The following is a 27,309-nucleotide window of genomic DNA, read 5'->3' as shown; positions in this document are numbered from 1 at the left end:
TCCCCATCAACAAACACCCTTCGCCGCCCCCATCCACACACACCCTTCCCCGCTCCTACCCACACACACCCTTCTCCGCCCCTACAACTGAAAGATGATATGATTTGACACGTTGTAATAGATAATTCTATCAAATGATATAGGACGAAAGAGTTTTAAAATATGTTTCACGAATAAATCGGGACAGCTGTGACGCTTTCAAATTGAAAGCTAGCTTAAAGAAACTTTGTACATCTTAGCAAGACTGCTATTTGGCTCTATTCAGAAAGTTTTGTGTGTGTTTGTCATCAATTATATAACTTCATCTCATAACTTTCTTTGAACCTAACAATAAAGTATATTTGTAACTACATTATACCCTAATGCAGAGGTACCGAACATCATGTTTGAAAACATATGTGGCCACATATTTGTGTTGAAATAAAGACTTTTGTAAAGAAGTTGGTATTGTGGATTTTTTTTATAATTCCACGCGCTTTGTGTAAATAAAGATCTTATCAAATACATGATAAAACTAACAATAAATCAGGTTTTCAAACATTTACATGAAATAATTTATCTGAAACATGATTTTGTGCTCTATATATCATTTCAATAGTAATTTCTATTCATAACAATCAATTATATTTTCTGTAAATCGCTATTTCATCTTGTATTTAAACTGGACCTAAGTCGTTTTAAAATCGTTCCCCCAAGTCATTTTCATTAAATTTCAAATGACTATTCATCTTAGGAAAACATAGAAAGTTTAGGATACTCCCACTTAGTAAAACAAACATACCAATTATTTGCTTTTTTTCTTTCATAGGTTGTTTTCTATAAGAAAATCCCTTCTTTAAACAGGTTATATACTGTGGACGTTTTTCTTTCGGATTGGTAACTGATTATCCGAACCTGATCAGGAGTGCTTGTTGATACCCTGTTGAATAAATCCAAGATATATTAAGCACTTTTAACAAATCGATGGTAAAACGATCGAGCCACTTCTGGAAGAACTGACTTTAATGATTGTAATATAATGAGATTAAGCTTTTAAACAAACGCCCGAGGTAACAAGGTGTATTTTAAATAGTTTTATTTTAGCTGAGAAATACAAATTTAAAACGTATTAAAAAGATTCGTTTACAATAAATCCTCAGATCGCAAAACAGGAAATATTCGTAGCGCCGCTGGCAACGGTCAGTATCATAATGAACGGTGATACATGAACGAAAGTGATTTTATCATGTATATTCTGACCAGTTGCACTGCCGCCATCACAAGTAAACCGGCCAAGACAGTGATTCTATCTAAAATGGAGATCGATTATGCGCAGAAAATGCTAAATGATAATTTTCTGATATCTTATATAGATAATATTTTTAGATTGCATATATAATTATATCCAGTGCATTATTCGCAATAAGTTATATATTCTCCCGTGGTTTATCTCAGAATATCATGATGGAAGCCTGAAGTTGGTTAACAGTTTCCAGATTTTATGAAAAAGGGAAGTGGGAACCAGACCTCATTTCCGATTGTGAAAAACGGAACTGGAAACGAGATCCTAGATCCGTTTAAGTGAAAAAAAAAAAAAAAACGCGAACCAAATCCTACTTCCGTTTAGGAACTAAAGTGAGTTTATAATATGTAGATAAGAAAAGATAGGTATGATTTATAACATTGTATTATTTGAAGGGTGTACGGACACTTGTATAATAGTCTACAGTTATCATTCATGGTGTAAATCAAAAAGGAATATTAAAATTCGATTTAATTTTGACATCATATAAAAAAGAAAGATTTACATAGAGACTCGTGGACAAAGACAACGTAGAATGAGACCGGATGTTCCGGAAGAGCAATCGCCTTCTGTTTCAACGACAACACCTGTTATATCAATTTTGGTAAATCCAAAAAAGTAATGCCAGGTTCCAGAATGAGAATAAGATAAAACAAATGTCGGAAATACCAGGCAAATTCATATTTCATAAGAAAATAGAAAATTTCCCGATGAAATAATTCGACGACCGTCAAACTTTTTCATCAACCTGCATTTTATCTCGAAAAACCCGTGTTGTGAACTCGTCATTTTTCTACTTCTTTCACATTCAGTCAACCAAGCCCTTGAATATCGAATCAACTGTTACATGTGAGCACAATCAGTTAGGAATGCAGCTTGTCGCTTTTCAGAAATGGTAAATTCACAATAAAGACATTAAAAGCATTATGTTTAAAATATAAACTTTATTTATTTTACAACAATTGCGAAACAAGTTATGTCAACTTATACTAATCACTCTTTTTGGCCCGGATATAAGCGCGCGATGGATCTTATTATGGGAGGAAACCGGAGTATCCGGGGAAAATCCACGTGGTCGGGCAGGTGACCCCTTACCTTTTCACGTCCGTTCCGGGAATCGAACCCCGGTCGGCTAGGTGTTTATCATACAGCTTGGTGGAAAGCTGTACACGCTACGTTCGTTGTAATAAAAAAATCTAGTTATATGATTAATGAAGATTTGATTATGTGATGGGAGAAATTTGGTTACATATCTGATCAAACATTTGTTTGTGATAATAATCGCATAGAGAGATTCCTTCGATGAAATAATTTTTATACGGGTATTTGGCAACAAAGACATGTATAACGAATTAATCATTCAGAAAAGTGATATTTTCGCGAAAAAGCGCATGCATGCATATACTCTGGTAAATAAGCGATCATTTATATCCCCCGGCAAAGTCCTAACCTTTACCGGTTCACCATTCAGCATAAGTACTACAATAGTTTTATCCTATTGTTAATAAGTCATAGCTGACGTCAAACTATGAAATTTGCAGGCGTTACGTTAATGAAAAGGTGAGATCAAGTCTTAGGTTTTACAAATATGTGTGATAGACAATTTTGTCAGATTATAATAAGATAACAATCATGGCACTTATTTACTAGTGCACGAGCTAGACACATAATTGTTGTTTTAAACCAATCAACCTTTTAAAAAAATGATTGCTATACATGTATTTGCAGTAGAATGAAACAAGATATTTCATTACTCTCTCTCTCTCTCTCTCTCTCTCTCTCTCTCTCTCTCTCTCTCTCTCTCTCTCTCTCTCTCTCTCTCTCTCTCTCTCTCTCTCTCTCTCTCCTGCAGTAAAACCAGCAAAGGCCATGTAACACATATCAACATCATGAATATTTGTCCTTATTTACACTCATCTATTCTATGAATTACATCATGAAAACGGTTTTTTTTAATTGATCTTTTTTTTAATTTCTGGTAGCTATATTTTCAATACTTGTTAAAATTCTTTCATATTAATGAAACACTAACGTTCCCCGTTGTTTTCCTTAAAAGGATTCCAACACACGGAATTTAGGTAACGTGGTGGTGTAGTCTCTTAATTAGCGTCTTGAATATTCAAGGCTGTAGTTTGTCTCTGAGGGGTAGGGAGAAAGGAAAGAATTTGTGTAGCCGTACTCGCCTTTTTAATCAGATTTGTAAACACTACTGCGAATAACTACTCCATACCGTTTTAAACACCAGCGGTTACCAACGCTTGTGTTTGTATCTCTTTTTATTGACTTTAAGTGGCCATTTGAAATACTTTAAATGTATTTCTTTTTATGTCTGTAAACTGGTGTGGACAAATACTTAAAATAAGTATTGATAGAGAGTGTTATTGAGGATAAATTAGCCTGTGGGCCAGAGGGCAGCCTTCAACAGGCACATAAGCCTTCGAATACAGTCATTTTTTTCCAAAGACAAACATTAAGCTAAGTACCTGTGACCCTTCTTCCTGCTTTGTGCTTTAACGTTAAGGAAGACAATTCGAATCACGTCCTAAGACATTGCTACGTATGGCACGAAAAGACTGGGAATTTGGATTTAAAGATATTATAAGGAGAAGATCTAAAGTAACGACTACAGTGTACAAATATCTTAAACAATTTTTCTATCAGTGCATCTCAGTTTAGTTATCTGTCTGAAGTACAACCGTTCTGATCAGTTTACAATAAAAAATTAGCAGATATCTGTAATGACGCAAACATACGTCATGTATTTTTTCAGTACAAAAGAGTTTAAACGTTAAATGGATCCTAAGCTGTTACAAAATGTATCGTTTACCGCTCGTCAGTTTAAATGATGGGTAAGATATCAATAATCAATTTGCTGTTTCAAATGAAAAAAAAAATACTCAGTTACAAAACTGAATAGTTTGAAAAAACAAAAGATGACTACTGCTTTGAAATATAAATCATCCTATTTTTTATGTACGTTGTTTTTTATATTGCGTCCATGTGAGTCTTTCTTTAACGAAAGGCGGAAGGAGTGCAAAACAAAAAGATGATAATTACGTCTGGCGGTGAGAAAATACAACCGAATATAGGAATCGCATGTACTTCTAGGACTCGTCAGTAACCCTACGCCATACAGCTGTTTCGTCCTTCTAGGGCTCGTCAGTAATGCTACATCATACAGCTGTTTTGTCCTTCTAGGACTCGTCAGTAACGCTACATCATACAGCTGTTTCGTCCTTCTAGGACTCGTCAGTAATGCTACATCATATAGCTGTTTCGTCCTTCTAGGACTCGTCAGTAACGCTACATTATACAATTGTTTCGTCCTTCTAGGACTCGTCAGTAATGCTACATCATACAATTGTTTCGTCCTTCTAGGACTCGTCAGTAATGCTACATCATACAGATATTTCGTCCTTCTAGGATTCTTCAGTAACTCTACATCATACAACTGTTTTGTCCTTCTAGGACTCGTCAGTAACGCCACATCATACAGCTGTTTCGTCCTTCTAGGACTCGTCAGTGATGCTACATCATACAACTGTTTCGTCCTTCTAGGACTCGTCAGTAACGCTACATCATACAGCTGTTTCGTCCTTCTAGGACTCGTCAGTGATGCTAAGGGCCTACATGTATTTATTGACACTAAGTTGTATGTTGAAAGCATTTTTGCTACTAAAGAAGATTTCTACATCGACTTCATAGTAAACCTCCAGGTACAAAACAGGTTCCTCACTGGACTGGATTGATTTTCACTCCTGAGCTTTAGTTTTGTTTGTTTGTTTGTTGTTGGGAACATATGACAACAAGTCACAATTACTTTAACCCTGTAATATCATTTTATTTCAATCTGAAACATAACACTGATGTGTTGTTAATCTCGATCATAACTTCAATAATGTCAAACAAAAAACTGAATTCCCGATCTTTGATAACTACATAAACAACATTAAAAATACACAAACAATCGAAAATGTACACACGTTCGAGAGAAACTGGGCACGATTCATTCTTTAATTTTCAAGAATTTTATTTACCAGTTGAAAACATAGCACTTGGTTTTCCTCGTCGTCTTTTCGGTTTCAAAATGTTCGCCCTTATCTTATTCGCAGTGTACCTATTTTAAAATTTGTGAATTATATGTAAGTTGATCTCATAAATAAATATTCTATTGCTTTATGTACAATGAAGCTGGATGCGTTTGATGCTCGTTAGTTTGCGTGTTGGTTCCGTTGTTGTATACCTTGTTCTCATTTGAGAATGTGACATTAACTACTTGGATTGACCTATGTTTACATATTGAGAGTCGCCGATGAAGCAGAAAACGCTAGATCTTCCGGAACACCTGGTCTTATTCTCCGTCTACTTTTTCAAGAGTCTACTTGTAAATCATTCTTTTGTTCATATTTTGCCCTAGCTTTATTGAATTTTAGTTTGGATTATGATGATGATGATGATGACATGTTGATATTTTCTTGTTTTGGGGTTTTTTCTTTGGGTTGTTGTTGTTGTTGTTGTTGTTGTTGTTGTTGTTGTTGTTGTTGTTGTTGTTGTTGTTGTTGTTGTTGTTGTTGTTGTTGTTGTTGTTGTATTGAAATGTGTTATTAAGCGTTGATTCTTTTGTACGACCATAAAGCATAAAACAACATACGTGCAGCAACACATTTCCTAACAGTTCGTATTGTGTACGAGACGATGTTTACATACGCGAGGTACTATTGTGTAAGCCATACTTAAATACGTGTCACTAGAAATGCTTGATGCTGTACTCACACGGAAAAAAAATCTCCGACATCTGATCCATTGAAAATAGCGCCATCATTAACTTCCCGTGCATCATATTTAGACTTAAATCATGAAGTTAGGATGACAATCATTTACTCTGCAATCTGCGAAAGGAAATGTGATCTAACGTAATCAAGACTGGTAAACAATTCCTCATAGCGTTATTCATCCAAGTATTGTACCAATGCAGGTGTACGGATGTTAACCTCAGCTGTCAAACATCCTGTGATAGTTAGAATATTGGTCAATGTGATTTCTGTATATCCTAAATGGTCTGTCATTGTTGTTCTTACGACGCCTTTTGTTTTGAAATTTGAAATCATGTAAACTATATTTTGTACAAAACAGAAAATTGGTTCATACCTTCAACAAACCATTGCCCGTTGTACGGAAATAAAACCATGGAAACGATGAAAGAGACGTTGTACACCCTTTAAACCGTGTGTGTAAGTTTTTTTTTCAATAAAAACTCGCAAAAGCAATTGTCACATTTGGAAAGTTGTCCAGGGGGCATCGACAGAGATAACTTATGTACACAAAGAAGAAGAAAATAGATTATGGCAACAGACAGTTCTGATCATCTCGGTGTTCTATTCGTTGAGCACACTCGAGAAAATTTCCGGTTCTTCAAGGAGCTCACTTTGGTTATTGTATATATTTAGTACAGTATGCATTTGAAATGAACGATGTTATTTGAGTTATAAATTTCATTTGCTTTAGTAGACAATTTATTAAAATATTTCATCAGAATATTTATTGCCATTTCGTCTTAACTTGTAAAATAAACTTATTGTATCCATTCCAACTATTTTAGTCTCCTTGTTATTGTAGATTTCAGAATTCACCATGACAACTCAATCGAAAACATATAAACATTGAAATCTATCTCAAGGGTTATTCTGCACAAGTTGACAACTTTCTGACTGTTTTTGTTCTTTTTTAGAACTCTATTAATGACTGTTTTAACTATTCTCCGCATTCGAATATCTTTTACAGGTTCAGTTCCGACAGGTAAAATTGTTAGAAATATTCACTGCCATAATAAAACTAGACTCTCTAAATATAGCACATTGGGGAGTCATATACTTCATGCAAAGTAACATGGCCTAGCTAATGTTTGTCAATCGATTCAGCTAGATGTATATAGAATTCTTACAAATTAAATATTACATGTTTAGTTATATGGTGAATTGAGGAGTAGAATTTCTTTAGGAAAATAAACAGATAATTTGCTATTTCTTTTCTACACGCTAAGATCCTTACTAGTGCTGAACATCAAACTATTCAACATCACGTGATGGTTATATGTGTACAAGAATGAAATAGTTTCGGGCGGTTTATTAAAACACATAATAAAATAACACTGCATAATATTAAAACAATGTGTTATAGATATTGTGCCAAACATTTAAATTCCAGTTTTATTTCAGACAACCGGTCACAGACTTGTAAATAAAATATATATACATGTAATACATATATATCACAATTAGATCTCTAGTATGTTCTATAAATGTGTTTTCGGTGGTCCAAATTTTCACGAGTTTACTAAAACTTTAAATCAAAAAGAAAAAAAAATGCATTCTTCGCGGAAATCTGGATACGGAGACGTTTTTCGTGAGTGAAATCGAAACCCGCGGAAATAACTTTACAGTATATAAATTTGTTCAGCACTTATAAAGATACATTCACGAACTATGAGGTATTTCTGTGACTATACTTACTTGGATTGACCAAGATTTACACGCCAGGTATCGCCGATGAAGCAGAGGACGCTTAACTCCTTCGGAACTCCTGGTCTTATTCTTCGTGTGCTATTTCAGGAGTGTCATTGTAAATCTTTCGTTCACATTTTGCCATAGTTTTATTGAATTTTTGTTTGGTTTATGTTGACATGTCGGTATTTGCTTGCTGTTTTTGTTACCGTTAACGCAATTTATTTTGCGCAATCAAATTTTAGCGTCCTAATTTTAGCGCGAAAAGCGTTAAACTGTACCTTTACTGTAATTTCCATGTACATTTTCACGAAAATCCCTGTAAATCTTCCTTCAGTTATTATTTTGTCCTCAGATTATTGAGTTTTGGTTTGGATTATGATTCCCTTGACATATCGGTATTTTTCATTGTTGCAGAAATATGATATGATAAGTAGCTGACACGATAAAGTTTTTTTGCACATCGAGCAATACAGCATAACATTACGATTAAATATACTGTATATTTACATTACAACAATAGCGTTTTTATGTGTTGTATCAAAATATTCATTATTTAATATGTAGATCAATTATCATAATTTGATCCTAACCAGGTTGTACATGAATGATTCAAAGCTCTGACGTTTATCTATCACGTCCCTAGCGAATTTACGCCGGCAACAGATGTCTTATATCTATATAAATATATCACTTCCCAACACCAATAACCCGCAAATAAACGCATTGATTGTTGCCAAGTGACGCATATGTGTACATACAGATAAAATGAAATTTTATACAACACATTTTTTATGCCCGAGGCAATATTGAAATGCAAATAGAATCTTTTATAACTTTATGAGTATCAATTTCTTACCACGAGAATCAGATCTGTATATGTTTGAATTAACGCCACGTGAATATATTAAATATTTCAAATTTAAACAGTGAAATCATCTATTTTAGTAACTTTATTGCTGGCAAAAACAATGTTATTGATAGTACAGAAATACAAACAGCAACATGCTACTAGTAATTTATTTATTTTAAAAGCACACAAATATATTTATACCTTGAAGTAGCGCCTCCGCGACTTTTTCTTACTTGAACCTAACTTATATTACGTTTTATTGAAACAAAAACGCCGCGCTTCCCAAACAAACCAGCTCATCGCGTTCACTTTTATAGTGCGTTTCTTTTGAAAGAATATCTTAAAACGGATGTGTTCGACCAGTAGTTATTGTTACTTGTTAGAAATTTTCAATGATAAATAACTCATCGGTACATTTCGAGAAAAAGTTTTTTTAAAAAAAAACTTCAACATACACTTCACAAAACAAAATTATAGAAAATAATATCGTGGATACAAATGCCTCATTATGTTGTCGAACAGAAAATTTAATTATATAAATTCTGTCATGTAAATTTTTATCTGTCAAATGAAATGTAATATCTCAATACCAATACGTGTAAGATATTAATTGTAATCTTCCTCCATCGTTTCTGTTTTGAATAAAATGAGAAAAAAAAATAGATTTGATCTCTGTATGTACATGAACACTGTTAATGCTTAAACATAAAAGTCCTAAATTTCTATATTTTGATTTCTGATATGGCCACGAAATCAACAGCCAGATTTCGAAGCCAATAATTTTCATCAAGTACGATATATACATAAATAAATACAATCTATCATCAATGGTTTACAAATACATTTATTTTACGACTATAAATGAATTGGACTAGTAACATATTTTAAATAAAATGTCTTCTAGCATCATTACGATGTCACATCAAACATCATGGTGTCACATCGAACACTACGGTGTCACATCGCACAGCATAATGTCACTTCGAACATCTTTAAAGTGTCACATCGGACATAACGATGTCACATCGCACATTATGACAGTGTCATATTGCACAGCATTGCAATGTCACATCGAACATCGTCACGACGTCACATCGAACATAATTACGACGTCACATCGAACATCGTCACGACGTCACATCGAACATCATCGCGGTATCACATCGAACATCATCACGATGTACAACGACGATCATTTCATTTTCGTTTCATTTCATTAGCATGCACACCAATCGTTAGGACACATCTATCAAATCATCGTCGTCATCTGACGAATCCGCCGGGTCGCTTCCCTCTTCTCTTTTAGAGATTTCTGATGACAAGTCCAAAGCACTGTTGTTATCTGTGTTCACTGAAGCGTGCATGAGATCATCCTCGTCGTCCTTTGGAGGTTGGTCGAAATGAGAGTCTGTTTCCTCGTCTTTGCTGTTTAGAGCTGAATCTCGAGATCCACCGGACGACAAAAGTTCTCTTTCTTTGGAATTTCGCCATTTCATTCGTCTGTTTTGAAACCATATTTTCACCTGCAGAAATATACAAGAAAAATATATACCTTCTGATGACTAAAAGTACCATTACAAAAATGGATCAGAACAAAATCACAACAAAGACACAGATAAATATACAGTGTAACACTAAAACTATATGTGAAACCGGAGATTAAGATTTTCGATTTTAATTTTTGATATGCTATTCAAAATTAACATTTAATGTAATAGTATTATATAAGTATTATAATGGAACTTCGTTATATCGAAGTGGGCTAGACTGTCGGAAAAAGTTCTAGTTATCCGAGTATTCGATTTAACCGACTTCGAATATTTGGTGAAAAGTTTGACCGGGACCATCGAAATACTTCGAATTAAATGAAGTCTTTGAGTTATACGAGTTCGAGGTAACGAAGTTCGACTGTATATCGAGATATTTGTATTGAATTGTCAACATTAATGAAAGAACATTTACTGGTATATATAATTACTCCTAACTTTTCAACAATTTACCTAGTTATCAATTATGTTTCATCAAAGAATTTCATGTCAACATTGCCGATGTATTTTAATGACTTAAGATTATACAAAAGACACAAGTGAATAACCCCTTTTAATAATCTAGAGTTAGAGCCAAACAGTAAATTAAACTGCGTCATGTATCTGTTTCATCCTTCAAGGATGCGTCAGTGATGCTAAGGGCCTAAATTTTAAATCTTAAGAGGCAACTGAGGAAAATCGAAATTGATCATAAGAAAATTTAAAAAATCACGACATGTAGATGCAGCAGCCCCATTATTAAATTTATTTCCTTATTTTCATATAATTTTATAACTTATTATATTAACAAATCGTATTAAAAATATATAAATGGTATAGAAACACGCTTCCTTCTTCACAACACCCTCAATTTATGCTTATTTTTCCATTTGAATTATCATATAAATGTTCTGTGTTAAATGTCTCTATAGAGAAATGACGCACCTACTTTCCAAAACATTAACACCGGTAGTGAAAGCATTGTTGTTTATTTAAGATACGGCGTTTGTCCACGAATTTGATGATGTATCAAATTGTAATGATAATACAATCCTAATCGATTGCTTTCTCGTGTAGCCCAACACATTTTATAAGAAATCAAATAATACACAAGGGATGTTTTATGAAAAGGATGTTGGGTATATCATAGGAAAATGGTTGTCCTCGACACATGCTATTGAACTGTCTCTGTTTAACAGTCATATCGACGTATATATCATCACGCGAGATGAACACAGTCGGCGCGCTGATAATAGAATAGAGTCTCCATTACTTGACGATTTTCATTATCCAAGTATTTAATTTGCTTTCTTATTACTTGCTATCTCTTTTCGCACGTCAGCCACAGCTGTTAGTTGACTGAGGACGGGTTGCCCCGCAAGATATATTCGCAATTGATTTTGTTTTCCAGCCCTTACGAATTCACCGTTTGCTTAAATTGTTCTAATCAAACTCTAGCAAATGACATCTCAATGTATTAGCCCGTCTCGAGTCTCACACGAAAATGCGCCAAACTGCGAAACAATATTTGCAAGGGCATTCGATCGAAAAGAAGAATTATTCTATTTAACTAAAGGCACTTATAGGGCAATATCGAACATCTGCATTTGACACTATATTACATGGGTACCGGAGCCACGGCGCCAAAATGAGTGTTAATTAACGGTTTTGATTTCATAAACCTCTCAGATACTTTAACTGGAAGTGACATAAATGTTATTGCTTATTGTCATGGTTACATTCCATACTACCGGGGCCTCGGTGGAAAGTCTCAAAGTATGGAAATGTTACTGTAGTTTACCAAGATAGGAACCTATCATTTGAAATTCAGTGAAAAAAAAATAAGAGAAAATTTAAAATTTATCAAACCGTAATTTTCCTCATCAGCTTCACAGTCAAAATTTCTTGATAAAATTTGATCTTTATTAATATCTGATATATTGATGAAATATCTTGGCATTTTTGTCTGAATAATGAAAAAGATTTGGTTCAAGACAGAAAACGCAAAATTACTTAGTTTTTTTATTGGGTGGGGGTGTGGGTAGTCTTTGAACGGAATGCTGACTGAAATTAAAAAATATTTTTAAAGAGAAATTAAAATGTGACATTTATTTCTTATCAACTAATTACAATTTTTAAAACGTTTATAATGAGTTTGATATAGTAAACAGTTTAGTATTTGAGCTTCAATACTGGTTCAAGTTTGATTACAACTTTAGGCCTTAGGCCCTACATGTTACATATACCTTACACGACACAATGTAGAGGAGGAAGACTATTGTTACACAATTTATATAATTAGGGAATTTGCAATTTTAAGCTTCATAAATAAATTTACCTAATATTCAAAGTTCTTTAATATTGTGGATACCCAATAGTTCAACTAACTTAAAGACTGAAGTTTTTCTCCATTAATCTCTCTTAATAAAAACAGCTCGTATGGTTTTGAATTGTCCACATATTAGCAAAAAATGGACTCCACCCTCAACTTCAATAACAGAGTTACACTGTTTACAATATATGTGTGCCTTTGGAATATTTCTATGTCTTCCTGTCGATATCACAAGGGAATGACATGACGTACGGATTCTAGTCACATATATACGGTATTTCATTGGTATATATTTAATAACGTAAAACTGCAAAGAAAATGTTTGATTTAAGAGATATTTACACTAAAATTTGGTAATTTTTTTAACAAACGCTTTCAGTAAGATTTTAGAAAAACTATAGATACTGTTGTAGTAGTAACACATATTTATTTTGTTATGAAGTCCATGTTCGCCATTTATTGTGTGAAATATCAGTGTTAGTGGAACTTTCAGACTTATCTTGACCTCTAAAAATGTAAAAAAAAAGTCTGTTGTTGTTGTTGTTGTTGTTGTTGTTGTTGTTGTTGTTGTTGTTGTTGTTGTTGTTGTTGTTGTTGTTGTTGTTGTTGTTAAGAACATTGTGCTTGATTTTTTTGTGTTTTTTTGTTTGCTAGACGGAAAAAAATCTTAAAAACAATTAAAATTAGATTGATCACTTCAAATTCTTGTAATATTGGTGAGAGTACATTATATGATAGAATTACATTGATGAAATATCCCGTCTCTGATTTTAACATAGGACAAAATTGCCAGAAAAAAAAATTGTTTGAGGTCAAGCTCTTTTGGTGTCTTGGGGCGTCAACAGGCCAAGCAGGATAATTTCGTTATTCAGTATACTGTCTAACCACGGACTTTGATCTTTATCTAAATCCGTGATCCGACTTGAAGGAGTACTGATAAAAATTCTATAACATAAAATCAATCTTCGTTCCACCGTATGTGACAACTTTTAGAATATCTCGTTTTATCAATAATATTTCTGTTATTTGGCGGCGAAGTTCTATATTGATGACGTTCCGACAGCAATACCATTGAGTCCTTACCTGTGAATCCTTCAGTCCTAATTTCGCCGCTAACTTTTTCCTATCTGGCTTGCTGATATATTTCTGTTTCTGGAACATTTTTTCCAGGCCTTTCCTCTGCATGTCTGAGAAAACAGCTCGCCGTAACATCCCTCTCCTTGGCTTTCCCCGCATGTTAGTCAGAAATGAAAAGGCGTTCGGCACCGGCAGGAGAGGAGGAGCTAGGAAAATATAACGTTATAACAGAGAAACATATCTTCTCAAAATTAAACATATTATTTATAAATATTTTTAAAAAATCATAAGTTATTTAACCCTTTGTCAAAATTCGATATTTTGAGAAGTCAAAGGCAAATGCTTAACATTAAAAAATGACACAAATTTATTTTGGCTTTCGAAAACTCTCGAGTAAATAGAGAAACAACACAATGCCAACATGTCAACAGCATATTTACATAAACTCAAATTCAACGAAACACGGGCAAAATAGAAAGAACAGACAGCTTTATAATAGGTTTAATAACCATAATAAGGGATGCGGTATTCCAATACTTTAAAACAAATAATAAAAAATATGATATATAAATGTGATAAGCAGAGAATGAACAATCTACCATTGATATATATAGTCCGTTAGGGTTATGGAGTCTCGGGGACAAAATATTAACAAGCCTCGAACTTTTTCTTCTGATATTACACAGTCGCTTTATAAAATATTTTAAGTTGCGGTGAAATTCCATTTCATCATGTCTACAATTGATAAGTGATTAAATGGAGACATATTTAAATATGCTATCCTAACTTGTTTCCAGATCTTTTTGCCTTTGTTTATTTGTTTTTTGGATTGTTTTTTTTTTTTAATTTTTTTTGGGGGGGGGGGGAGGGGGTATTTTTTTGTTTTTTTTTGTTTTGTTTTTTGTTTTATGTTTTTTGGGGGGGAGGGGTTAGGAGGGCATTTTTGTATTTGTTTTCTATTATTTGTCTTTTTATTTATTTATTTATTTTGTTTTTCTATCTAGTACCTGTTTTACTCAACTTTATTACAAGTCATGATGAAAATATCCCACAAGCTGCTACATTTTGTATTTTTGTTTAAAATAAATACTACGTAAGTACATTCCGCTATTAAGATGATGTTTGTTTACCTGGGGATAAACATTAATATAACAGCATTTTCATATTATAGATATTTATAGTTTCCTTTGATAATTCTTAAATAAAGCATACAACATATTTGTGTAATGCTGTCAAGTTTTCTCTCTTTATCTACTTCCTCTGTCTATTTGTATAGTAATTATATAATTTTGTTCTTAAAATACATTAAACGCGTGGCGTTATCTGAAATATGTCTTTTTTAAAACAAAAGAATGCAAAAACGGAGATACATCTATTACGTAACAACCTATTGTTTGTGTATAAACACCAATAACTTAACTAAAATGTTTCAGTGTAAAAACATTTATAACGCAATTACCATGTTTTAATGTAATAACATCAATAACGTAATTACCATGTTTTAGTGTAAAAACATTCATTACGCAATTACCATGTTTTAGAGTAAAACATTCATTACGTAATTACCATGTTTTAATGTAATAACATCAATCACATAATTACCATGTTTTAGTGTAAAAACATTAATGTAGTCACACATATGTAATATGACCTAACAGATCTCTGAGTGGCTGAAGGTTTCCATTGCTTCAATTGTCACGTCATTGCCTCATGACGTCATATGCATTGTGAAGTCCATGTTTTGTATCAGCCTGATAAAAGGATGTTTTCGCAAACATTTACAAAAGTATTTAAGTTATATGATGAACAGAATCTTGCATTTGTTTCCTTTTCATATGAGATTTATGAAACGAATCTTGAATGTTATGTCATCGCTCCTCTGGCGAAGTAAATTGAAAAAATCCAACATGACTTTTATAAATCTCGTATGAAAAGAAACACATATGAAATTCTCTATATAATATTACTGTCAGCTTTTGAAGCATATAAAGTCAGAAGAGGAGATACCAAGTCTCGAATCAAGAACAGACACCACTCAGCAGTACGGAGATAAACGAAGATGAAGTCAACAAGTTACTTAAAGGACTCGAACCAGATAAATCTTCGGATCCAGATGTGTCCTAGGCTTATGAAGGAGACAGGAGACAAAGCTCCAATTACAAGATTATTCAGGCAATCATTAAAACAGAAAATATCCTAACAGTTTGGCGGAGTGCAAACATCAGTGTCATACACAAAAAAGGAAACCTCTCCCATGCAAGAAGCAATAGACCCTTAAGATTCACGTTAGTGGTATGTAAAACAATTGGAAATCTTATCAGATCACACATTACCAAGCACATGCTCATTAACTCCCTATATACCAATACGCAGTATGGCTTCATGTCAGGACGTTCAACAGTCTTGCAACTCTTAAATGTTTTAGAAGAATGGACAGAAACCCTTGATAATGCCCTAGGTGTGGAATGTATATACTTAGACTTTAGAAAGTCTTCGACACAGTCCCTCACCACAGACTGATGAACAAATGAAGGGCATAGGGGATCAACAGAACAGTTCTCACTTGGGTAAAAGACTTTTTGTACAACAGGCAGCAACGAGTAATCGTCATTGGACCAACATCTGATTGAGGCATGGTAACATCTGACATATCCCAAGGTTTGCTGCTAGGAATCTCTTGTTTGTTATATACATAAATGACTCGACAGAAGTTGTGGATCCAACTGTATACTTATTTGCAGACAACACAAAAATGTTCCAAGTTATTAAATCTGAAGTAAATGAGACATCTGTGCAGGAAGACCTGCTCAGCCTATCTCAGTTGAACAAGACTTGGCTGCTCACATTTAATGAAGACAAGTGGAAGTTCGGGCATATTGGAAAGCACAAAAAAGGAAATACTGCTTATGTACTTAATAACACAACCCTTGAAATCCGGTTGAAGAAGAAAAAGTTCTTGGAGTCACTTTCGACAAAGAACTTACTTTTTGACAAACATATCAGTCAAAAAGGTACAAAAGGCAACATCAATATTTGGCGTGATCAGAAGAACATTCAAGGTTATGGACTGTAGATTATTTATCCCACTTAACAAATCACTAGCAATAACGGACCTCGAATACGTCAGTGCTGTTTGGAAATCCTGCAAAATGAAACATATTGAACAACTGGAAGGTGTACAAAGGAAGGAAACAAAACAACTACCCGGAATGGAAACCCTGACAAATCCAGAAAGACTGTTGAAACTGTCGACCCTTAACTACAGGTTTACAAAACAGTGAGAGGAAAATACGACGAGGGGGCAACACAATTTGTAAGGTCTGATACCTCAGAAAGACTAGCACTAGGACAAGACTCCCCAACTAGGAGATTTGGAAATATCCCCAAAACATGCAAAAACATCACCACGAAAAAAAATCTCTTTAAGAAGAACAGCAGTATGGAACTGTTTGCCTGATCACATAGTAACTGCAAACACACTAGACAGCTTCAAAAATTAAACTGGATGGCCGCTGGAGTGGACAGGAAATAAAGCACAACCACTACGAGGGGACAATTCGTATAGCAACCGGAAGTGAAATTTATAAATATATTAATAACTCATTTGATGTCAGCGAAGAGGATCCCTAAAGGGACCTGTGCTGGAAAACATCATTAAATATGGTATAACAGCCTTATCTGATTACAATTGTCAACTTGATATGTAACATAAAGCGTTCGACATATTTATGATCTGAGTTGGCGTATAAGGTGTTATCAAAATTGCCGTTATAGAATTAGAGGCGGTGAATTAGGGAGTAACATCTGTTACTAAGACTGCGATATATCATTAAAGCCTATCATGAGTTCGTTATCGTTCATGTTTCATTTGTGGTTGCTAGTTTCTTTCCATATTTAAAGTGTCGTTTTAACCAAGTGAATGAGGATTTAAAGTCCATTGCCCTTTTTTTAAACGACTGAAGGATATTTTGCTAAACAAAATTAGATACGTCTACTTTTTTGGTTTTTAATGTTTGTCATGATAAATGCACGTGCGCATGCCATTTCAGCTGGCTTAGAATCCATCAATAGATAGGAATTGTCTGCTTTCCTAAACATCTTTAGTGCACATTGTGATATGTTAACACCTCACTCCCTCTTTCGAGCATTTCTCCATTTCTCGCGTTCTGCTACAGTGAGCACCTAATTTCATCTATTGATTATTTTTCTTGAATTACCCGATATCTAAAGCTAGTTCATAGTTCAAAAGTTGAACTTTTTTTTTATAAACATGTAAAACATCTCTCTTCTTCATTTAAAATATTAGGATGTGCTGACATCAGGATTCCCAGAAAGATTAAGAGTAATTTATTGCCAATATATGAATGTGTAATTTTAATTGCATTTCTAATTTTATATGTACATGTAATTTTAAATGCATGTGTAATTTTAAATGCATTTGTAATTTTACATGTGTGTGTTTGTGTAATTTTAAATGCATGTGAAATTTTAATTTTACATGTGTGTGTCTGTGTAGTTTTAAATATATGTGTAAGTTTACATATATGCGTAATTTTAAATGTATGTGTACATGTAATTTACATGTATTTCTGAAACAAACTAATAGTAAATTTCTACACTTTTTTTGGTTCGATGTAATATGTTTATATATATATTGCTTTTGATCTTGTAATGCACTAAAACATACCTATGTGATTTTAATGGTGGCACATAATTTGTCCAAAAATGTGGCACCATCGTAAATCACAATGATACAAGTACCTCGACAACCTACTCCTTGGAGAAAGTATAGTAACTTATCATATCCTTCAGAATTTAGGTTTACTTGCCAATTTTTCTGAACCTGAAAATGGTTTGTATTGCACAGTGTATAATCAATGGAGGACGTTCATGATACTTTTAAAACGCTCAGCTGATATCAGAAAAACAGTAACCATTGGCATAGAATTAAATATATGCGAACATTTTAACTAATACATTTGTGCGGGTGTGGACGGGGAAACAGGATGGAATTTATAATAACGAATTCTAAACAATGTCATGGTAATCAATCAACTTTGTGTTTATTTTTTGTTGTTTTTTTCATTATTAATTTTTTTTTTTTTTGCTCTGTTTCGTTTTTTCCTTTGTTTGGGTTTTGTTTGTTTGTTTGTTTTTTGTTCTTGTTGACTTATGGGTTTTTTTTTATTTAGAAGTTAATACACTGGTGCTGTTGACTGTGTATAAGACCTGTAGTAAAAATAAGACAAGCTATTGCACTTTACACTTTACACTGCTCATAACGCAGATTTCCATTACGTATTTGATAAGTGTTACACGAATTTCGACATGATATTCGGATGTCCACAGCTTGTTGTCACCAGCTTTTTGTATGTTTGTAGGGAATCTGCCAATAGCTTTCATTTTGTCATGCCAGCTTTCATGTAATTCATTTGTTTAAGCAGGGACGAATAAAAAGGCCTTAAATTTTTAAGATCATTTTATTTTTATCTGGATTTACAAAATATCTTAACAAACACTTGTGAAGTGCTTTTGCAGTACATCGTGAAATGTTCTGCCTGTGAAATGCGGTGATTCACGAAGACCTCGGTTACCCTGAAATAATATACAAGTGGTCACCAAGGTCTCTTAAGGCAAAACACGTGTACATGTGGGCGTGGCAACCATAAGCTTTACAAGACAGGAAGACACACCCCCTGTTTGAAGTTTTACAAGTCCGGCGCGTGATTACAGAGACCGTTAGTGGAGGGAAGACTAGAACGAATAATTTGCATGAATAAATGAGTAACGGAGATAGGTAAAAGGCGATAAATAAACATATATAAATGTAAATAAGCCATATAGACTTATGTATAACGAATGAGTCCTAATCCGGATCATCGTAAAACATTTTAATGTACACTTGTGGAAATCAGCAGTGATTAAATGTCGGGACAAGTCTTAAATGGTTAACACCTTCAACACGATTTTTAAATAGTCCGTCCCCATTCTGCGTCTGTCTCAGCATATATAGATATCACAGTTTCTGAATGATCAAAACACTTCCAAAACAGTCAAATAATTTAAAACGATGAAAGGGCTAACAAGTTTACGCAGATTCCCTCCATTACTTAAAATATCATTAAGTGTACAAACGATTCCTAATCACTTTTTTAAGCACGTGCATGAGAAGATATTTGTAATTAAATGTTATCAAGGACCGAATAAAATCAATATATCTAATTTGTAATGGAAATTCATGAATTTCACTTCATGTAAATTACAAAAAAAGGTACTGGTAGACTGAAGCTTGTCTACTGTTACAGTCTGGTACAACTACTGACTACACAAAGTCTCTCTACTGATACAGCCCGGTACAACGCAAAGTCTCTCTACTGATACAGCACGGTACAACACAAAGTCTCTCTACTGATACAGCCCGGTACAACTACTGACTACACAAAGTCTCTCTACTGATACAGTCTCTCTACTGATACAGCCCGGTACAACTACTGACTACACAAAGTCTCTCTACTGATATAGCCCGGTACAACTACTGACTACACAAAGTCTCTCTACTGATACAGCCCGGTACAACACAAAGTCTCTCTACTGATACAGCCCGGTACAACACAAAGCCTCTCTACTGATACAGCCCGTATCAGCCCGGTACAACACAAAGTCTCTCTACTGATACAGCCCGGTACAACAAAGTCTCTCTACTGATACAGCCCGGTACAACAAAAAGTCTCTCTACTGATACAGTCCGGTACAACACAAAGTCTCTCTACTGATACAGTCCGGTACAACACAAAGTCTCTCTACTGATACAGCCCGGTACAACACAAAGTCTCTCTACTGATACAGCCCGGTACAACACAAAGTCTCTCTACTGATACAGCCCTGTAAAAATACTGACTACACAAAGTCTCTCTACTGATACAGTCTGGTACAACTACTGACTACACAAAGTCTCTCTACTGATACAGCACGGTACAACACAAAGTCTCTCTACTGATACAGCCCGGTACAACACAAAGTCTCTCTACTGATACAGCACGGTACAACACAAAGTCTCTCTACTGATACAGCCCTGTAAAAATACTGACTACACAAAGTCTCTCTACTGTAAATATTTTTCTTCCATTGTATTTTGTTTTCTTTTGTGTTTTACAAATGTCTTTAAGTTTACCTCTCTTGGAAAAAAGCAAAAGGGCGACAACTCGTTCTCATTACAAAGCTCCTTATTAACTTTCTCGTGTACTTATCCCTCGAAAGTACGATGTAGATTGCAACATTTGGCCAACTTCACCGATAATTTAAAAATTTCACCCGGAAAACAAATTGGATTTTAATGTCGAATAACTGACATGTTTGTTAAAAACCTCTACCGTACTGTTAAAACAACCTCGTCGTCGTCAGGACTAACACATCAATAGATTTGAATCAAATATGCAGTAAGATGTTACCTGGTATTTAACATAATCAAATATACCTTCAACGAAATAAACTATCGAGTCAAGGCTATGAATTAATTATGCGATTTTTAATAATTGTTTGTTACCGGCGGATGCATTTATTGAATTTTCCATTTAAACGCAATTAGAGATAAATCACAGGATAGTTTTTTATGTGAACAGCTGTTGGCTAGTAGGGGAAACAACTCTACATCTTTTCTTTATTTTTATTAATTTTTTCCCTTCTTATTATGATAATTGATTTAAAAAGAAAATTTGAGAGAATGCCGTCTGATTTTTTCTCTCTTTTTTTTTTTTTTTTTTTTGATGTTTGTGGAATTCAGCATTGACATTATTTTAAAAATAAAAGATCGTTTTTGCTTTCACGCTTTTCAATGAGTCACTTTGGCTATTATTTAATCAATAAGTTTAGAAGTTACCTCATTTCCTGTTAACAGTGTTGGTCCCATAACGCCATTCTTATTTCGATCTCCCAGAGTTACTTCCCTTCCTTTCATTCTATGAATGACCATCTCCCCCCCCCCTCCCCCTCCCCATTTCCCAGCCCCTATCGGGTGTCAAGTTTATCGCTATACCACTAACAGAGCGAAATAAAGGAAGTAACACACTGCACGTATGATTGATTTCAAAAAGACTAGATTTCAAATACTTTTAATCGTTGCTATTTCTGATATAATCCTTTATTTTTTGTATAATTGTTTTTAAAAATGTAATAATATCACGATCACATTAACCCTAGGAAAGCAATTTAAAAGATGAGAGAATAAAAAAAATGCTCTCACATTTTAGCTCTCATTTGGATATGTACAGAAAAATATTTGCTTAAATGTTTGTATATCAAAAATAAACCAAATTCTTTTGAAATTATCAGGGTTTGTGAATGAATTCAATATCTGATTTTTTTAAAATTCTATAGTCATAACAATTTGATATCACGTTTTATTCAAAATGAATATTTTCAGTTTAACAAAACGCATGGTATGCATTCCTTTATCACGTCACAACATAGTTATGTAATGAATATTTTAGTCAGGAATTGAAAATCACATGCGATGTACGAGATAGCGGAGGACGATTCCACATAAATACCTACCGGCTTAATAAGTTGGAAAAACTTGTGCCCAATCCAATTGTACAAAGTTTTGCAATAAAATAATTATTAAATCAAATCATAAATACCTACATTTCACTTACACGTGTTCATTTACGGTCCCTTCAAAAAATCCATCTGCATTCGATTACATTTCAATCACAACAAGATACGGTTACGATAAAAAGGACATATACATATATATACATATATATATATTCTGAAACTTTTTTATTCAAACATACAATTATTTGTATTGAATAAATACATTGGGTCGGACACAAATTTCCCGCTTTATATCAAGCTATTTTTAGAACATTTGTTACTTCAATGATTAGAGGTTCAGAATACTTTTTCAGATAAAGCCGACATTTTTTCAAAAAAAGGAAAAAGAAACATTTGGTGAACTTATTTTATCATTCAAAGTGCGTTTTTATTATCATTATATCTGAATGACAATTTCAAAAGCTTTGTGTGTTGTGACGTCACAGCTCCCCTCGCGTTAGAATATAACGAACTAATTCACGACGAGGATACTATTGAAGCCGGATACTGGTATAACATCGTCGTGTTAATTAAACCTTGAACACTTAACAAATATGTATATCAGAGGCAGCATAGAAGATAATTATTTCACACATATAAAAAGATGATAATAATGAGACAAGAAAGAGTTTGTGATACATGCAACACCTGGCAAGTAAAAAATAAAGAGGGCACCTTTTTATAAGTCCTTGTTTACTCACGCTTTATTTGCGTGGCCTCCACACCTCCCTCTTCCCCACGCCCCCCTCTTTACCCACAGCATTGCATTAAATAGGTCTTTACTTGAGAATCGTTCAACAATACTAAGATGCAGTGTTATCTGTTTAACTCACCAGCGAGGTAGGGATGGCGAAGAAAACCGGAAAAGTGATTGTCATATACGGACGGGTGACGGACGGAACATCCTTGGCAGCCGAAATGTTGACCGCCATACCCCGAACTTTTCACGCACGTTGTAGGGGGCGTGGAGGAGGCAGATCCAGGATTGCTTACCATTCCCGGGGTCAACGGCGTCTTGTCACCTGTCAAATGAAAACGAAATAAAGACTTTTAAATTCATACAGCGCACCTGACAACTTCATTTTATTGTTAATACAGAATCTGGGATATCGATATCAAAAATGTATGCACATATTGAAATAAAAAAAAATTCTGCTCAACTACCGTATCAAGCAAAAAACATTTGATTTATCGTAAAAGAGACACTATAACTCACGACAGCGGCTGATAGGTTTGGTGTTTTGTGTTCCGTCAGACATATAGAGGACATTATGAAAAAAAATGATATTCAGAAGGAGGTTCTTTGATGGTTTTTCATTAGGTGTGAATTATATTAAGAGATTTTGAATGCAGAGTTTAAAAAAACTGATTTCACAAAGAAGCCATTTGTATCATATGTTCTGATTATATAATAGTGTTCGTCAGGAATAACATGTACAAAACCCCATCACGTCAGTATTTATACGCTCGAAATCGCACGATTTCCGCGTTTTTATCAATATCTAAGCCCATGGTGGTTTTAGTATTGAATTCATTAGAATCAACCCAAGATCGTTTAAAAAACAAAAACAAAAACAAAAACAAAAACAAAAAAAAAAAAAATAAAAAACCTATAAAAAAAAAATTTAATCAATATTTTTGCTGTTGAAGTATCTATACGAGTAAATTACATTTGGATTTGTTGTGACGCTACAAAAATGATTTTAAAATTGACAAAACAAAAATAAACAAAAAGAAAACAACAACAAAACCTTTTTTTTTTTTTTTTTTGAAAAAAACCTATACGTGTTGAAACATTAACATCATGAATTTAAACAGAAAATTTAATTAAATTTATCAATGTTAAGCGTCATTATCTTATTTCTTGAAACATATTTCAAAAAAGACCCTTACCATAGTGAAGATTAGTGTAAATATATCCCATTACATCACTATTGTAACTACATAACGATATGTTCGTCGCTGAGAAAATGTCAAGAATATTAGTGACCGTGAGTTTATTTGCCAGTGGTACAGGGACTCTTCAAACCTAATTAGTTTCGTCTAGGACTTTCTCGGACAATAAGGTATCTTTTTTTTCGCGTTACAATGTTTGATATGTGGAAAAGTACGGGATTTAATCCACTTCGTGTAACCTGTAAATCTTTGACGAGTCTCAAATATTTTCTTTTCTCATTTCGTTGGTAACTCTTTAAAAATTTAGGTTTATACCTCGCTAACCTACAATTTCGACCTTAAGCATCACTGATGAATCCCAGTATGTGGAAATAACTGTATGACGAAGTTCATTCATTTGTGAGACTTTTTTTATCTCCTCATTTTTTAGTCTTTATACATGGAACTCGAACGTTATTGTGTTGATAACTCATTAAAGTGTTGATAATCCATTAACGATAAGTGTTGATAACTCATTAAAGTGTTGATAATCCATTAACGATATGTGTTAATAACTCATTAAAGAGTTGATAATACATGAACGATAATTGTTGAAAATTCATTAAAGTGTTGATAATACATTAACGATATGTGTTGATAACTCATTAAAGTGTTGATAATCCATCAACGATATTTGTTGACAACACATTAAAATGTTATAACACATTAACACGTGTATCAATGATTCATACACTACATGTGTTAAAAACCTGTTCACACGATAGATGCTGTAACTACTGTTGAGTGCTAACATATTTGGTTTCGTGGTCAGTTTCTGAACAGCTATCTAACTACAATGTGATGAACCAAATGACCATTAATTAAACAATTCTAGAGTTCGATTCTTAATCAATAAACATTTATTTCTTGTACTTTATTAATACAGTGTAGCGTTCTTTCTATATGACATAACAATTGAAAATACGATAACAATTACGTGCCATCAAAATTGATAAAAGTACATCACTAAAATGATTAAATTGTCTACTGATTAAAAAATGATTGACTTACTTAATTTTGTCGTTTGTTCTCCTCCAGCACCGAGTATAGCGTTTACTCCGAACTTCAGATAGGGTGTCGGATTTTGGCTACTGATTGAGGACGGTACGATGTGTTCATCCTGGCTTTGTCCTGTCCCGGGATGGGAAACTATCCCTGCACTTCCCGGCCCATTTCGTGATAATAGGGCATGTCCTCTGTCTCTTAAAAGGTTCTCCACAAGAAAAGAAGCTGACGCAGCGGTAGCGTTAGGCTGTCCTGCTAAATGTGCCGTCCGGAAAAAAGTATGGTACAGAGGAGATGGCGAAATCATGTTGGGAAACATCTTTTAGGAATATATTCAAACGTCTGTGACAGTTCAACTATTATCCTAGCACAGCTTTGGATTCTTGGAAGATGTGCTAAATACCTATATCACTTCTCTATTTCATAGTATTTGTTTTCGGTTAAAATAATAATAATAATATGAATATTCCGTATATATATATATATATCAGTTACTATGTCCGGCGAGTTTGGTGAATTTCAGTCCAGATGTTGTATAAGATGTTATAAGCAATAGATCCATGGCTTGATAACCCAGATTCAAACGCTAAACATGCTGTAAAAATATCAATCTTATCTCATCAAAATCACCATCAGCTCTCCTTAAGGAAATTATTGAAAGTGTTGGCTTTAAGAACACGAGACACAATTATAACCGATCATGAATATAATACCTATCTGTCTGTCCTTTCACGGCAGTATATTCCGTATTGGAAATAACACGATAAAAGGATACGTCACATGACTAAATTAGCCAATTGAATATCAATAAATGGGCAAAGGGATTAGAAAAGAAATCGATAGTCACGGTGCAGCGGCTAGATAGCTGTCAATTACTGATTGCTTGCGAAAGCTCTCTGCCCGCCCTCAAATAGACCCCGCCCACAATATGTGAAAGACACGCCTACTTTCCCCCTTAACTCAAGCTGGTGTTGATGTATGTGACAGAGCGACCGCGTTAAGCTCTAATTGGGATTTCAAACGCTCTATGATCGATGATCGATGATCGTTAAGAGGATAATGGAGGTTTAAATGCAACTAATCAGAATACGGAGAGGTTAAATGACAACAAACACACAAACAATCAGACTTACACTAAACTTGTTACGATCTGACTATGAACGGCGAAAATGCAATTTTACATTATATATATAACTAATTAATTAGATTGACTAGATATCTCATTGTAGGGTTTCACAGTGGTCTGTTAAGTACTGTGAAGTAGTTCACAGATTTCTTGATAAGGAAAAAGTTACAAATCTATTTAGTTCGATCTTGATTAAATGCCCAAGATTGTGTAAATTGTAAGTAGGTAGTTAGAGTTATATACTGAAAATGTATCTTTACACGTGAATACGGAGCTCGAGCCCCCCCCCCCCCTCTCTCTCCCCATATCTCTCTCTCTCTCTCTCTCTCTCTCTCTCTCTCTCTCTCTCTCTCTCTCTCTCTCTCTCTCTCTCTCTCTCTCTCTCTCTCTCTCAATGTCAAGGTTTCCTGTATAAAATTGTAGTTAAGCCATCTTATGCCATATATATGCGTGTATTCATATAAATAGATAATTGCGTTTATAATATTCTGGTAACTTGTGTTAAATCCCTTTTGCTTATTTTGGCAATGAATTATGTTTGAAGTAACATATATTGACTATATATATAACAAAACGGCTATATTAGAAAAAAGAACATATTCAAAGATCCCGACAGCTATTATCCGGGTCCACTGTTTAATTCATGTTTACTTAAGTATTGCCCTTTCGTTAAAATTAATATCATTGTTTTTAAACAAAAGAATTGGTAGCAATTTACTTCAGCTCATCAAGTCCTATCCTTAATGACTAATTAAGGTAACGATTTTCTTAATCTAGATCACGTGGAAACAATAATATATGCTAATGTTTTTTGGGTTTTTTTTTAAGAACTGGAAATGAAGCAGTGAACATATATTTTTGTTGAGTTAAAACCAGAAACGTATAAATACGTCCTTTGGTAAAATTAGAGAATGTCTTTTTTAAAGTTATTGATAATATATCGCATTGGTTAAACTATAAGTAAGTTTTTTCATGAATATAAAAGTTATATGCATAGTGTCTATCTAATGTCAAAACTCTGACACACTATGGGAAACTGAACCTGTTGGCATGTCACACTGTTAGTCGATACCTCACACAC

At 33.9% G+C, this 27,309-nt stretch overlaps 1 protein-coding gene across 1 annotated transcript; it reads right to left on the bottom strand.

The window, feature by feature from the left end:
• Positions 1 to 9,870: 9,870 nt before the first annotated feature.
• On the bottom strand, positions 9,871 to 25,421 carry LOC132554138 (homeobox protein DBX1-A-like). The gene is made up of 4 exons (XM_060218439.1): positions 25,109 to 25,421; positions 22,996 to 23,184; positions 13,577 to 13,776; positions 9,871 to 10,158 (listed from the first exon to the last, which is right to left on the bottom strand). The coding sequence occupies exons 1-4, from the start codon at positions 25,419 to 25,421 to the stop codon at positions 9,871 to 9,873; spliced, it is 990 nt and encodes a 329-aa protein (XP_060074422.1).
• Between the last annotated feature and the right edge of the window lie 1,888 nt (positions 25,422 to 27,309).

Source organism: Ylistrum balloti, unplaced genomic scaffold (assembly GCF_031769215.1).
Source record: "Ylistrum balloti isolate Yb309-2 unplaced genomic scaffold, AGI_CSIRO_Ybal_v1 Utg370386, whole genome shotgun sequence".
Lineage (NCBI taxonomy): Eukaryota > Metazoa > Mollusca > Bivalvia > Pectinida > Pectinidae > Ylistrum > Ylistrum balloti.
The sequence above is the reverse complement of the archived record's forward strand: the minus strand, read 5'-3'. Positions and strand labels throughout refer to the sequence as shown.